Source organism: Dreissena polymorpha, chromosome 8, assembly GCF_020536995.1.
Source record: "Dreissena polymorpha isolate Duluth1 chromosome 8, UMN_Dpol_1.0, whole genome shotgun sequence".
Lineage (NCBI taxonomy): Eukaryota > Metazoa > Mollusca > Bivalvia > Myida > Dreissenidae > Dreissena > Dreissena polymorpha.
Genome location: NC_068362.1, coordinates 72,426,731 through 72,439,991, shown reverse-complemented (window position 1 = coordinate 72,439,991; position 13,261 = coordinate 72,426,731). Strand labels below are relative to the sequence as shown.

General features: G+C 35.0%; 1 protein-coding gene across 1 annotated transcript; it reads left to right on the top strand.

The window, feature by feature from the left end:
- The first annotated feature begins 9,530 nt into the window (after window positions 1-9,530).
- LOC127840628 (olfactory receptor 1L3-like) lies at window positions 9,531-10,622 on the top strand. Its single transcript, XM_052369040.1, has one exon. It carries the CDS (start codon window positions 9,531-9,533, stop codon window positions 10,620-10,622), a length of 1,092 nt encoding a protein of 363 aa, XP_052225000.1.
- Window positions 10,623-13,261: the final 2,639 nt, after the last annotated feature.

Below are 13,261 nucleotides of genomic sequence, written 5' to 3'. Positions count from 1 at the left end.
AAAATTCGAAACGAAACTTTCAATTCGCAAGAAAGCCGAAATAACAAATCTCAGGTTCCATACGCCTCAGGCTGGTAGTACATTACAGGCGGTATCCCATTTGGTGCTTCCATGTGTCATTGCTGCCGAATCCGATGAGAATTCCAAAGATGGGTAAAATAGTTCAGATCATGTTGTATTAATGGTATGAAACAGAATCTCAAGCATTCTAAATGCACAAGATCATCAATCCGAAGCAAGCCGCTGTCTACCATATCCTTAAAATAGTTCCTCCAAAACACAGTAAAACTGACTCTAAAATTTACCCAAAAACGTTCAATTCTTTTATTACCAGTGGATCTCCCAGTCATGTAACTGTTTATTCCAGACATGTTATCTCTGTCATTAAACCTAAACGCTATCTGGATAGCCCGTACATAAACGTTTTCTGTCCCTGCATCGTCACGAACCAGACGTGGAACGCGACAAATCTGTTTCACAAAGTTAACAAAGAAGCCCACCATAATTCGATGGTCATTATTCGAATAACATGCCTCCAGCCATAATATGCATCTGGAAAATCCATCAACCGCCCCGTGTATAACAATTCCAAAAGTCTTGAGCGTAACATACCCATCAATGTGTATAGTAAAATTAGGGCCTCTAGTGGTATAGACTATGCGTCGCAGGCGATGTGCAGACCTGAGAGCAACACCCTCAGGATCAATTACCTTCAATAACACCTTGTTGTTTCTTGGGTAACTTTGACATTTGTGATTTTGTTGACAAGTTTCCATATTGTTTTATAACCACATTCAGCCATCCCTCTTTTATATACTGAGCGAATCGCTCGTATAACGTCTGGAAGAGGAGACGACGCGTTGCGTTTTTTGAGCCCTAACCTTCGCAGTATCCGTTTCAGTTGACTCAAACTGAGAGCAGTGTTGTGTAGGAAAAGCAAAAATCCACATATACCCAGACGCGTATGGCCCTGTTTGTGATAACGCGAAATCCAAACATCCCTTTCTTGATTTGAAAGTACAGCTAACCATGAGTCAACATATATTAGTACCACTAAGACACAACTCTGCAATATAAAAAAGTTTTGAGTCGTTAAACACACGTTTTGCATGTATTAGTTAAAGAGAAATATATAAATGAATCAATCGAGATTTAAGCTCTCTCAATGCTCATGAAACCCAACGAACACATTATTATTTATTGTTTGATAACATTGTATGTCATTTTTACGTTTATACCAAGCATTCCTGCTGTAAAAATGGACTGCCTGAGGTCTTGCGTGTTTCGAAAGAATATACCAGAAACTTAAATTATGTTCGACGCACGGAAGTCATGAACCAATGTTGCAACAATGTGATGGTGTCAAAATTCTATGACGACATGATATGATAAAGGTGTCATGGCGTAAAAAACCTCATCGTGTCGACTAAAACTATGATGGCAAGTCATTTTCACAAGAGCACGACGCCAAAAATTATGTAGATTTGTCGACTTAGATCATGTCGACCAAATATATTTCGGGAAAAGCCGGACACATTTACGTTGAGACTTCAACTTCAATGTCGTTATGACGAGTAAAATTAAGGTGGGAAAAGCTACAAAACTATGTCGACATACAATGTTATTTCACAGTAAGTCGATATAAATTATTCCGGCATGACAACATTATTGGGGTGAACCATATACGTTTCGGTAGATAACAGTATATATCCTGTCTAGAAAATATTTAGTATAGTCATATTTGTCACGAAATGAATCATTCCCTGAGATATCGGCGCATAGTATCCCTGGTATTTGTGTGTTAAGAGATCGTATGTGATGGCTTCTAATAATCTTTTGGCATCAATATATTATTTGTTGTTTTGCTAAAAAGCGTTTAAAAGGGTTACGTCCCAGGCTATTTACTCGTAAAACATGAATTATAATTATAACATCAGTACACATTTAACAATGAAAACAAATCACCTTGCGTGACGTTATAGCAGACATAGTAACTCATGACTAGACTGCGTGAATGCGTAATACAGTTTTGAGCTAATCCGGCCCCATTTACACATGTTCGATTAAAGGGACGTTTAGGTAAAATAACACAATTTAAACAAATTTGTTTCAAATTCGAAAATTTTCGTTGTAGTTATGATATTTGTGAGGAAACAGTAATACAGTCACTAATACTGAACATCTACCATGCTCTAAAATATCCAGTATAAACATTTTTGACGACTTAAAAACATGAAAATTATAAAGTGTTGCAACGCAAAACGATTGAATAATTTGGAAAGTTCTGTTGTTTTCGTTATATTTTGTGATACTACGAGGATTGCTTATATAAAGTATAAAATACACCACATATTCTATGAGCACGGATAGCCGAGTGGTCTAAAGCGATAGATTTTTACTCCAGAGGGCAGTGATTTGAGCCCAGTTGAGGGTTACTTTTTTCCTTTTTTATTTTTTGTTTCAGTTTTTTTATTTTAGATTTTTAGATCTTTTGTTAACATTTATCAATATAAAACATTTAATGACACACTTCAATACATGCCAAAATCTGTGAAAAGGTCCCTATAAGCCGGCTCATTTGCAGTTGTAACTTACTCTGCAAAGGATGTGATACTCAAATTCACATTATATCTATAGTTTTGTTTCAATTTATAAGTGATAAAGATAGCTTCGGTAGCTTCTCATAGGTGGTTTTGGATTCGCTTTTTCTTTATGGCAATTTCATGCTTAAAAACAAGAACAATTTATTCTACCGTAAATCAATATGAAGCGTTGTTTTACTAAAAAACAGCTGTTACAGTAGTGCGTGCATACAATTGTTAATTTATCAAGAACGTAATATTGATTAATTATGTCGTAAAAAATGAGATTCCATTTTCAGAATCCTTAGTATTTAATAATGTTCGCAGTATTAACTAACTTACTAAAAAGCTAACTGCTGACCAACAGCAAATATAGCGCACGAAATGAAGTATTAATATATTTATATATGGCCTTATTTTTATTTTAAAAGCAGCATTAAACGCACATACTGTCGTTCCGAACTTTAATTTCCCATGATATCGTCAACTTTTTATGAAAATAATTCATATTTACATAAAGTCTGTCCTTAACGAGTCAGACAATGCGAAGCCGTTTGTCCGAGTTGGAAAAGTATTTTTTATCCGTAACACAGACCAACCGTTTATTAGGTAGGGCGTAATGCATAATTTCCTACACCAATTCGGGGAAGTATCAAACGAACTTAAACAACTCTTGTTTAACTATTACTCTATGTTGTTCTCATCTTTTATTAGAGCAAATAATGAGGAAAGAATCATCACAGTCATGGTGAATTTTCACATGACGCTTTTCCCCAATTCGTTTATCGTATCGTGCGTATACTGAATTAATTTTTGATTAAAATCGTATCAAACAGCGCACACATCGAGAGTATTTTTACCAAAGTCAATTGATGGCATTAGTTTTGCGAGGAGAGCGTCATTAATGTTCATGCATTTAATGTTCAACAAGTGTTTATTTGCTAATAACAAACTTCAACGTGAATCACCGAATGCCTCATGGTTCATTTCCTAATCGAGCTTGTGTTGCAAACAACTTTTTTTAAGTTTTTACATCGTGATAAGATCAATACAATTCATGTCACGGATGATCATTTCAACACAATTTATACAAGCTACGCAAAATAAGATTATTTGAATAATAAGTCAACAAGTTGCGAATGACTAGTTAAGCTAATCAAGGCATACTAACGAATATATTAAACAAAAAAATATTTTTCTTTAATTCTTCAAGAAGTTGCATTAAACCGTTGTGCGTTATAATATCAGCCAACTATACGCAATAATTTTAAATAGCGTTGTAGAACTAGAAAGATGTCTAAGTATAATTATATTTGTTTGCATTATGTGATTTAAAAGCACTAGAAATATAACTCGGACTTGTACAGTGGACGGTTAGCACGATGCATGTTTATTGTCAATGAGTGCACTGACAGATGTACAGTACAAAAGGTGGCACCGCTTAAAAAGTCGAGAAAACACAAGTTCTGTTTTCCAGTCTCCAAAAAAATTAACTCGGGGAAACACAAAATAAGTCTGTTTTCACGAGTTATTTTTTCCCGACTTTGTTTTCTTCGGAGCGAAAACCACAAGTTCTGTTTCCCCGTCTCCAAAAACATAAGACGGGAAAACAGCACTTGTGTAAATATTACAATCGTTTGGTACAATTTATGACGTTAGGCCTACGACAAACAAATGGCTACATTACATAATGATAATTAACGTGAATGTACTTGTATCAATATGACTGTGTGTATACATAGATAAGCAGCTAGCTACCACATCACTTTACACAGATGCTAACAAAAAGGGGCTTGGTGAAAATAAAAGATTGTCTGTTGACATTGTAAGAGGTCTCTAATTTATGTATTTCGCCCACACTAATCACTATTCCCACTTGAATAGTTGCAAACCAGATTAAAATTTCCAATTATTTCACAATATCGATGTTGAGCAATCCCTGACTGGCAGCAGTGGGATGGGAAAAATAACTTGAAAGCACCATTTCGCTCTAGATCATACCAATCGTAAATCGTCAGAGGAACCGTCGTAACCCTTGGTAACATTAAATGATATATCTATAAATGTTAAAACTTTAACTGTAACACTACTATTATCTTGTATTAATTTCTTAATACAACCGTTTTACGAATTTCAAGGTTATGGCTAAAACGTACTTAAAATGGGTATATCAGGTGTTAATTATGTTCGATCATATTTCCCATTAAACCCGAAAATGTTAGTTAATGTACAGATAAAATGCTTCTCACCATTGTGATACAAGACTCTTAATTGCAAAAAGGAAGAGATGAATGATGGAATATAATAAGGGTATATTATCTGTGAAATTTATCAACATACTAATACGGGTTATTGCGCGCCAATGATTGTCAAATAAATCTAGGAGACTTCTGACAGTGATACTGTGTCATTAAAGCTAAAGGGAGTATTATCCGTCATTGAACAGAATAAATCATGCTTTTTCATGTTGAAACCTGCCAAATGATTGTCTGACAGCTTATTTGTAATTTGTGTTGAATCTGCAACACAAACGTGGACAATAATAGACAATACGTCAGAGAGTACATGCAAAAAATAATGAAGGATCACAATTCGCATAGCTTTTTAAACAAAATATTCATTAGGATGTATATAATATGCAAATATCCCTTTTTCATTACAAACCCAATTGTTATGAACTCTCAAACGACATCAAAATTGGCAAATATTATTTGCATAAGTTAATTAACAAATTATAACTTTTTCGTCGACTGACGGTAAATTATTATTTATTCTTTACATGAATGATTCTACGTTTTACTCCAAAATTAATTATAAATATATTTCATTCTTAACACGAATCAAATATAATAACACTCAAATACATTTTGACAACTTTTGAAAAACGTGGCAAAGATAAAAATACATCAATTTCAGACGTTTTTCGATCCGTGCAATTGCATCGGTGTGTGCAATTGTGGCATTTACATTATCTTTTCATTTACGTAATGACTAAATTCGAGCACACGGATCCTACAGGTTTATCAAAGAGTCAATATCCCCGATATTTTCAGACTGTGATTGTTTGTTCTTTAAGTTAGATTATTCGCCGTCTTGAAAAGTAATTTACATCATGAGTTTACGAACTCATACTTTTTCGGGAACAGCTTGGTTACTAGTTTTTAGTTTACATACATATACATATGTCTATAACTGACAACTGCACTACTTGAGTCAGAAGTAGCATTAGAATTGTCGTAGAAAGGATTTAACAAATATTGTCAGATATGTTAAATGTTTTACAAGTGCGTCCTACAATTGACATTTTATTCACCGAAGGATACAAATCAAAATAATGATGATCTTTTACAGGTTTCGACATGTACATTTCGTGTTATAATGTATCGTTATCGATCAGCTATCAAAAGAGATGTTGTGAAATGGCTGGGATCAGCAGACATAAGTTTCGTTGATTAATCAGAGATCAAAGTTACTGTTTCAGAAATTATTATTGGCGAAATATGTGTCTTGAAGTATTCAGTAGAAATATTCAATAATATTACTTTTACCACATTTATTATACGTTTAAACAAGAATGGTTCACACATATATCATGGGTGTTGTGTAAATAAACAAATCGTATGTGTTATCTGACTGTACAAAAAACGACTTAAAATGCATTAACGTGTACATATACTAGAAGACAGTTTGTTTTACAACCAAGCCACCTGTCATCAAAAAAGACATCCTAGTTAACAATTTTACGTAGACTCGTATACGATGAAGAATCGGCGTTAATGTTAATTGGTTTTTGTTTTGTTGTAAACGATCGTCAATAATGTAAAAGAGTTATGACTAATGTCGCGGACATTTTTCTGATCAATTCTTAGCCGAACTACATCAACACACATTTGAATGAATACTAAGATAGGTAAAATTCTCATATGAAACTCTTCTTCGATACAGTAATCGCCCAATAAGAAAAGTTTTAATGAAAACAAACTTGGAAATTAAAAGGTTGTGTCACACTATTTATCACTCTATACATTAAATAATAATTGGTTCAGCGATTCGACAAGAAACATGTAACGTAATAAACCGATCTGGAATAAATATGAAAACAGCATACAATTATCCCATTTTTATACCGACATTGACGGTATAACACCTTATGGAGTAAACTAGCCTGTCTCCCACCTTGTTGAATATACCTGTCGCGTGCACGGACTACAATATCTAGAGTCGAGAAAACTTAGCTTCAAAATTATAAGACCTTCAACCTTTAGATCTAGTCTAAGGACATAATTTTTCGCCATCTGTGTAATGAATCAGCTGATTGATGGCGTCATAAAATGACATACTTATTGCGTCATTTTTGTGATGTCATCTTTTGGTGTACACGAAACTAGTAATACAAGTAGTATGCGATGACTGGAAATAAAACATTGAAGACGCGCACTTGTTTCGTGTTAATGTATCGTGGATGTTATTATGAAAAAGTGCATATTCTATGGACTACTTACCTCGAATGGAACCGGTGAGACGAAGGATTAAGATCTGCTTGTAGATCAGCTTATTCGTGTTATTGATTGTCAGCGTGCCTATTTGGATCAATGGATGTAAAAGTGTGTTAAGCATACTGATGGATGTGTATTTTGGTACAGTAGTCTATTCGAATTGTTTTGCTTATGGATGTAAGTAAACGTAAGGGTATTTTCTTTGATGAATAAATTTTGTCTTTGTTATTTTATCAAAGAATGTCTAATTAGTAAGAATTACCCGTTTGCAACAAGACTATCAAAGCTTAGTAGAAATATTACGGATTATTTTGTGTTTGGGCCACAAACTACAGGATGTAAAGGCTAGATCTAGACGCAATCAAAGTCTGCAGCGTCCATGAACACATTAGGCGAGTATATTTTTTATGATAATTTATGTTAAGAACGACTCTGTGTGTAAATCTACATGTACATTTATGTTGACATCGACATCATTTTGTCAGGAGCAATCGCCGCCATATTCGATTTTGATCATTTTCTTTCGAAAACAAAATAAATAAAATCTTCCTTTCGCGGTCGTAATGTGTTATAATTTGCATGCTGCGTAAAATTGAATCGAGGCATTTGGTGATGTTTTTTCTCGTTTAACAGTTTTTGTGTGAACATTTTAAGACTATTTTGCGTACCAGAACAAAAACATTTTATATCACTACGCATGGTTACATTCGTTTTATTTTAAGCACTATTAAGACCCAAGGCTCGCGCTCCCGGCGTTCTAAGCCTCACAACATAAACTTCTTTGTATTCAACGCTTACCTAGTATTCTCTTTGTATACACGTGGTCAGAGTTGATTTTTCGTTATAATTCAAATATTTTTCATTCAAAATGATGTTTTTACTATTTAATATCGTAGCCATACGCTAACCACCTGTGGTTCTAACGTGTTTTGTTTTATTGTGCGGCCGCCCCGCACATGGGGCGTCTGGAATTCCCAATGACGTATTGTTTTTATATTATACTGCACAATAAAGTTAATCAACATATTTTCAAATTATGATTTTACACTTTTTGAAGACAAGACGGAAAGTTTTAATTTTGCTTAGTAAAGGTATTTTTAACAAATTCGTAAATTTGATGTATTCATGTGTGCTTTCACGACGGAAAATTCTATACAATTTATTGCTTTTTTGTTAAGGTTAATTAAGATTAAAAGCTGGGTAAGAAATCTACGCCGAATTACACATGCACACATTCCAGTTACTTATACAGGCTTATTTGCGGGACATTTCTACAACGTTTTATTGGATGTTGATATTGGTAAATTAAGGTGAAAACCTGGGTTAGACCGTTACGCCTAAAAAGATCATTTAGCATCTGCAAGGTTAACGAACAGCGAAAAAAGCTATACACCGTGTGGAAGCTTGGATTATGAACAAAACATAACCGTAAGCAACTGTTGTAAATGAGGACATCTCTCGTAGAAAAATAACCGCCTGGAGTATTTCTGGGCAGAACAATATACGCTGCAACGTTCCGTATCGGAGACTGTTGTTACCCCAGTGCACGTGTATATAGCATTAGACAGAGCGGATAAAACCTTCGTCGTTTGTTCATCTGTCGGCATTGCGCATTATGCGTTAGCGGTTAACATTGACACACTCAATGCACGGAATGTCACTGTACAAAATTGATTTAAATAGCGCTCGGTGCTTTATACAGGATTGTTACTTTCTCTGATAGGAATAAAGGACACGATCAATTTGTAACGGTAAGTCATTGTTGACTCATAAATATAATGAAAACGAGAAAGTTGATTCATTTATTACATTAATATTTATAAATGTTCTGCAGTATGTGTTTTAGGTATTCTTTTCCCCTGTATGTCTGCCATTATCGGTTCATTTTTACAAGTGTATGTATCCGTACTTACATGTTTATTTTCTGCCTACCAGGTTGTGTTTCTCTGTGTCTTGTTGTAGAAATGCTTATGTATTTATCCAATAGCTGTTTTAATGAAGTCATACTATTCTTATAAATTAAAATTCTGCGTTTGTTATTTTAATAAGAATGATGTTTCTGCTTTTTCAGATGAAAATGGTGCCAGTACTTACATAAATATTGCTAGGAAATGAAAATGAAAAAGCAAACGTCGGAGTGGTGACTCGTCGTTGTAATAGAAAACCTTTTTTTGCATCTGACTTTGTGAAGCAAAATAATAACAAGGAACATTTATATTATATAAAATGTCAGTGTGCGACGAATCATAACTTGATAGGTAAATTCAAAAGAGATTTTACGAATGATTGAAGATAAAATTATTTATTCATAGTACAACATCAATCAAAATTGCATCCTGCATAAAAGGCTGTGATTTTTCTTCAAGCGAGTCAGATAAAGTCGACGTTGGCTGGTATAGCAAAGAAAATAATAATAACTTACTCAATAATCACTCAATTCCACAGGATAGAAATGGAGTATAATGAGAGTGGTGCCAACAAAAGAATATTGTCGTCTGCTAATAATTCCGACAGGCTAGACCTATTGAATGCGCAGTATGCGTCGACATTACTGCCATTAACGATAGTGCTAGGATTATTCGGGATTGTAGGAATCGTGGGGAACGTGTTGGTGTTCGTAGTGTACGGATGCGGGAAACAATTCAAGGATAAGAAATTCAGATACTATGTGGTGTATCTCGCCTTGATAGACCTCGTCACGTGTATGACTTTAATTCCGGCGGAAATGCTCAAACACCGACAGTACTTCAACTTTACTGAGAGCATTTGGTGCAAGATAAAATGCTTCTTTAACGTGTTTGCAGCGGCCGCTGCTTCCTACTGTCTCTTTCTGGTCGCAATAGACCGGTGTATGCTCACGTGTCGCCCAGTGGTGTTCTGTAAGGTACGGAGCATTTCACACGGTCTTGCTTGGCGTCTGTGTCTCATCATGCTGGCGTTAGCCGTCCTGACGTCACTTCCGTCCTCCATTCTCTGTGGAATAACGCCGGACGTATTGAGACTTAGTGACGGACAAACGATTGCCGTCAATTTGTGTGAAATTGAGCCCCACTTCGAGTATGGAATCTCGAGATACGTTTATCGAATATCGCTGGGCATTGTGCAAGTTACAATATCCGCGGTCATGATAGTCCTCTACGCGCGTATCGGACTAGAAGTGTGGAAAGCTATGCGGATCCGAGCTGCGCATGACGTGGATTTAACCGCGCTGAACCACAACCGCCACAGCCACGCACAACAGCCTTACCATCGGGCCTTTGTCCCTGCCGCCAACATCCACCGCCACCAGCCTCATCATCAGAACATTCCCAGTAACGTGAAGCTCCTGTTCGTAGTGACGGTGATCTACATCGTAACGTACATGTTCTATTTGGCGCTCTCTTGGGTAGACCAGACGCGCCTATCCCAGACTCAGTTCTTCGCGTTTTCAGTTTTCTACAGGGCCTATTTCATTCACAGCATTATCAATCCGCTACTCTATCTGAAAATGGACACACTCTTCCGTAGGCGGTGCTTGGAGATATTTTCAACGGCGTTCCGATAAAAAAAAAGATACACTTGTAACACATCCAATATTTACTATTCTACGAAGAAAGCGTATTGATCATCTGGATTATTAACATTTTGAGGCTATCATTTAAGACAAAAATCAAAGTGAGATTTTAACAACATTTAATATCCATTTGAAACGAATATTTTATGAGAAGTTTTACGTAGTGCGAATCAACTAGCTGGAGCATATTTTTCATATTTCATATTATCGTAAATACCTTTATTTCTTTTTTTTTTACTAAACAGGATTCACTCAACAAAACACTGTATTTAAAAACATTGAATATATCACCATTGGCCCTTAATGACAGAATATAGGTTTTCTCGATTTGATACATAACAAAAACTCTGAATCAATTTGATCAGAACGTATTTGTTCCCTTACGAAGGTCATTTCAACTGAGACACTACTTAAAGCTATCGGGTAAAATCATAACCAATATCAACTACACATGCATATTTGCCCAAATTAAACAATTGAGACGGTTCACTGAATTCTTGTTTTCGACTGCCAGCTTTTATAACCATTATCCGCTAGTAAAACACATGTATGAATGATGTATATGCATGCACTATTGATTGAGGTATTCTGATAAGGGCCGTTGAATTGAAGTATTTGCATGCAGGTTTGACGCATTTATGATGAATTCTGATACAAATGCAAATGTCCGAAAATTTACTCTTTTTTGTTATAATTTGTTTTACCTGACGTCAAACTTCAGTTTATATAGTATATAAAAGTACCAATATTGCTAATTTGGATGTCTTTTTGATGACACGTGGTTGAGGTGTTATACAAACGTTTTACTAGTAAATGTACACATTTACAATTCAAGTCATATTCGTACAGTCAGATAAAACTCTACGATTCGTAAACTGTATCAATACCTATACTGTTTCTTTAATACATAGCAAAAGGCATGGGAACATATTAAAAGTGGTAAAAATGATATATTTGGAGAACTATACTGAATACTTCAAAACACATCTTTCACTATAATTAATTGATTTATAAGTCACATATGTCTCTGATTTATAAACGAATATTTTGTTTGCGGATTCAAGCTACTTCCCTATTGTCGTTTTATGAGCTCATAGACATCAATTTGTTCTAACACGATAAGAGCCTGTCGCAGAATGTAGATGATCATTGCATAGATTTGCAAATAAAAGATCTTCGGGGAAGGATATGCCAACATTTAGACGTAGTTAACAAACATTAACATGCCTAAAATAGTCGTCAAGTCCTTCCTAAGGAAACTCTTCTACCTAAGTAAGGCAAAGTACAGTTACAGGCATACGCACATGTACGTGCTCTTTGCACTTACCGCCGTTACATGACGGGACTATTGTTGAAAGCGGTAAAAATCAAACTTAAACACAAACAGGCACTGTCTTAATTAAACCCGTGAGAATATAGGCTTTTTGACAAACGTTTAGGACCCGAATGCTGGAATAAACTGTTGACAAAAATCAAGTGATCAACTAAATGCCCCAAATTAACAAACCGATGTATTTGTACAGAATATAACGCGTTTACAATCTAAGAACTGATAACATCGAGGTATAGGTTTACTTTGAAAAAAAAACAAACGTAACGTTTTACATGGACCATTGTAATGAATGAATTAACATGTTTTTCAATAGTTGTCAAAATGTATTTGAGTGTTCATACATGTTATGTGTGTTAACAATCCAATATATGTTCCATTAGTATTTAGTGTGAAATAACAAAGCTATTGTTAAGAGGGAAACAGTAATTTGACTTCAGTCAACGAAACAGTTTATATACGTTGGCTACCTTTTGATAATAACTTTTTAAGTTTGAACTTCGTTTGATATTACAATAAATGACCATGGGTTTTCCTTATGAGTAAATATAAACATATTAAATGTATGTTAATGAATATTTAATTAAAACAGTTTAGCAAATTTTGATTCTTCATTATTGTTTGCATAATCCCGGACGTATTGTCTACTGTTTTCGACCTGCTGCCGCATATTCCTAATATCTGGCAAAGCAGCTGTCAGACACAATGACACAATGGCATGTTTTCTCACGAACATTCATGATATACGCTGTGAAATGAATAAGATAATGAAGTTAAGGTCTAGTAACACATTTTTCTTGTCATTAGTGTTACGATAGAATAACATACGTATCTCTTTTATAAGTCTCACTGTAGATAAGCATTGTTTTGACAATCATCCTCGCACAATACATCTTTCTAGTATGCTTAGTGTTTTCACCCATATTATAGTCAGACATACAAATTCTTCGTTTTTTGCAACGAAAAGTTTCGCATCACACGGCCGCACACTTACCAACATTGCCAGATTTTGTATAAGATAATACCAGCACCTGTATTTCAAACAAGAAAAAACAAAACAACAGTAAACACATTATTAATTTCTCATTTTACATAACAGGTAGTCACAAGCTGTTAATTCATTAAACGGTTGTTATTAGCAATAAATACGCGATATTAATCTTGCGCCGATTAAAGGTTTAACATTTACCATCGAAAATCGATCTATCATGAAAGGTTTCCACGTTGCACACAGTTGCCTTAAACTATTGATTATTGGTATGAACTAGAGCGAAAACGTGCGGTACAATTCTCTTTCCCG

Bases quoted from the DNA above. Each gene is read 5' to 3' on its own strand.
- LOC127840628 (XM_052369040.1), top strand. From the start codon at position 9,531: ATGGAGTATAATGAGAGTGGTGCCAACAAAAGAATATTGTCGTCTGCT.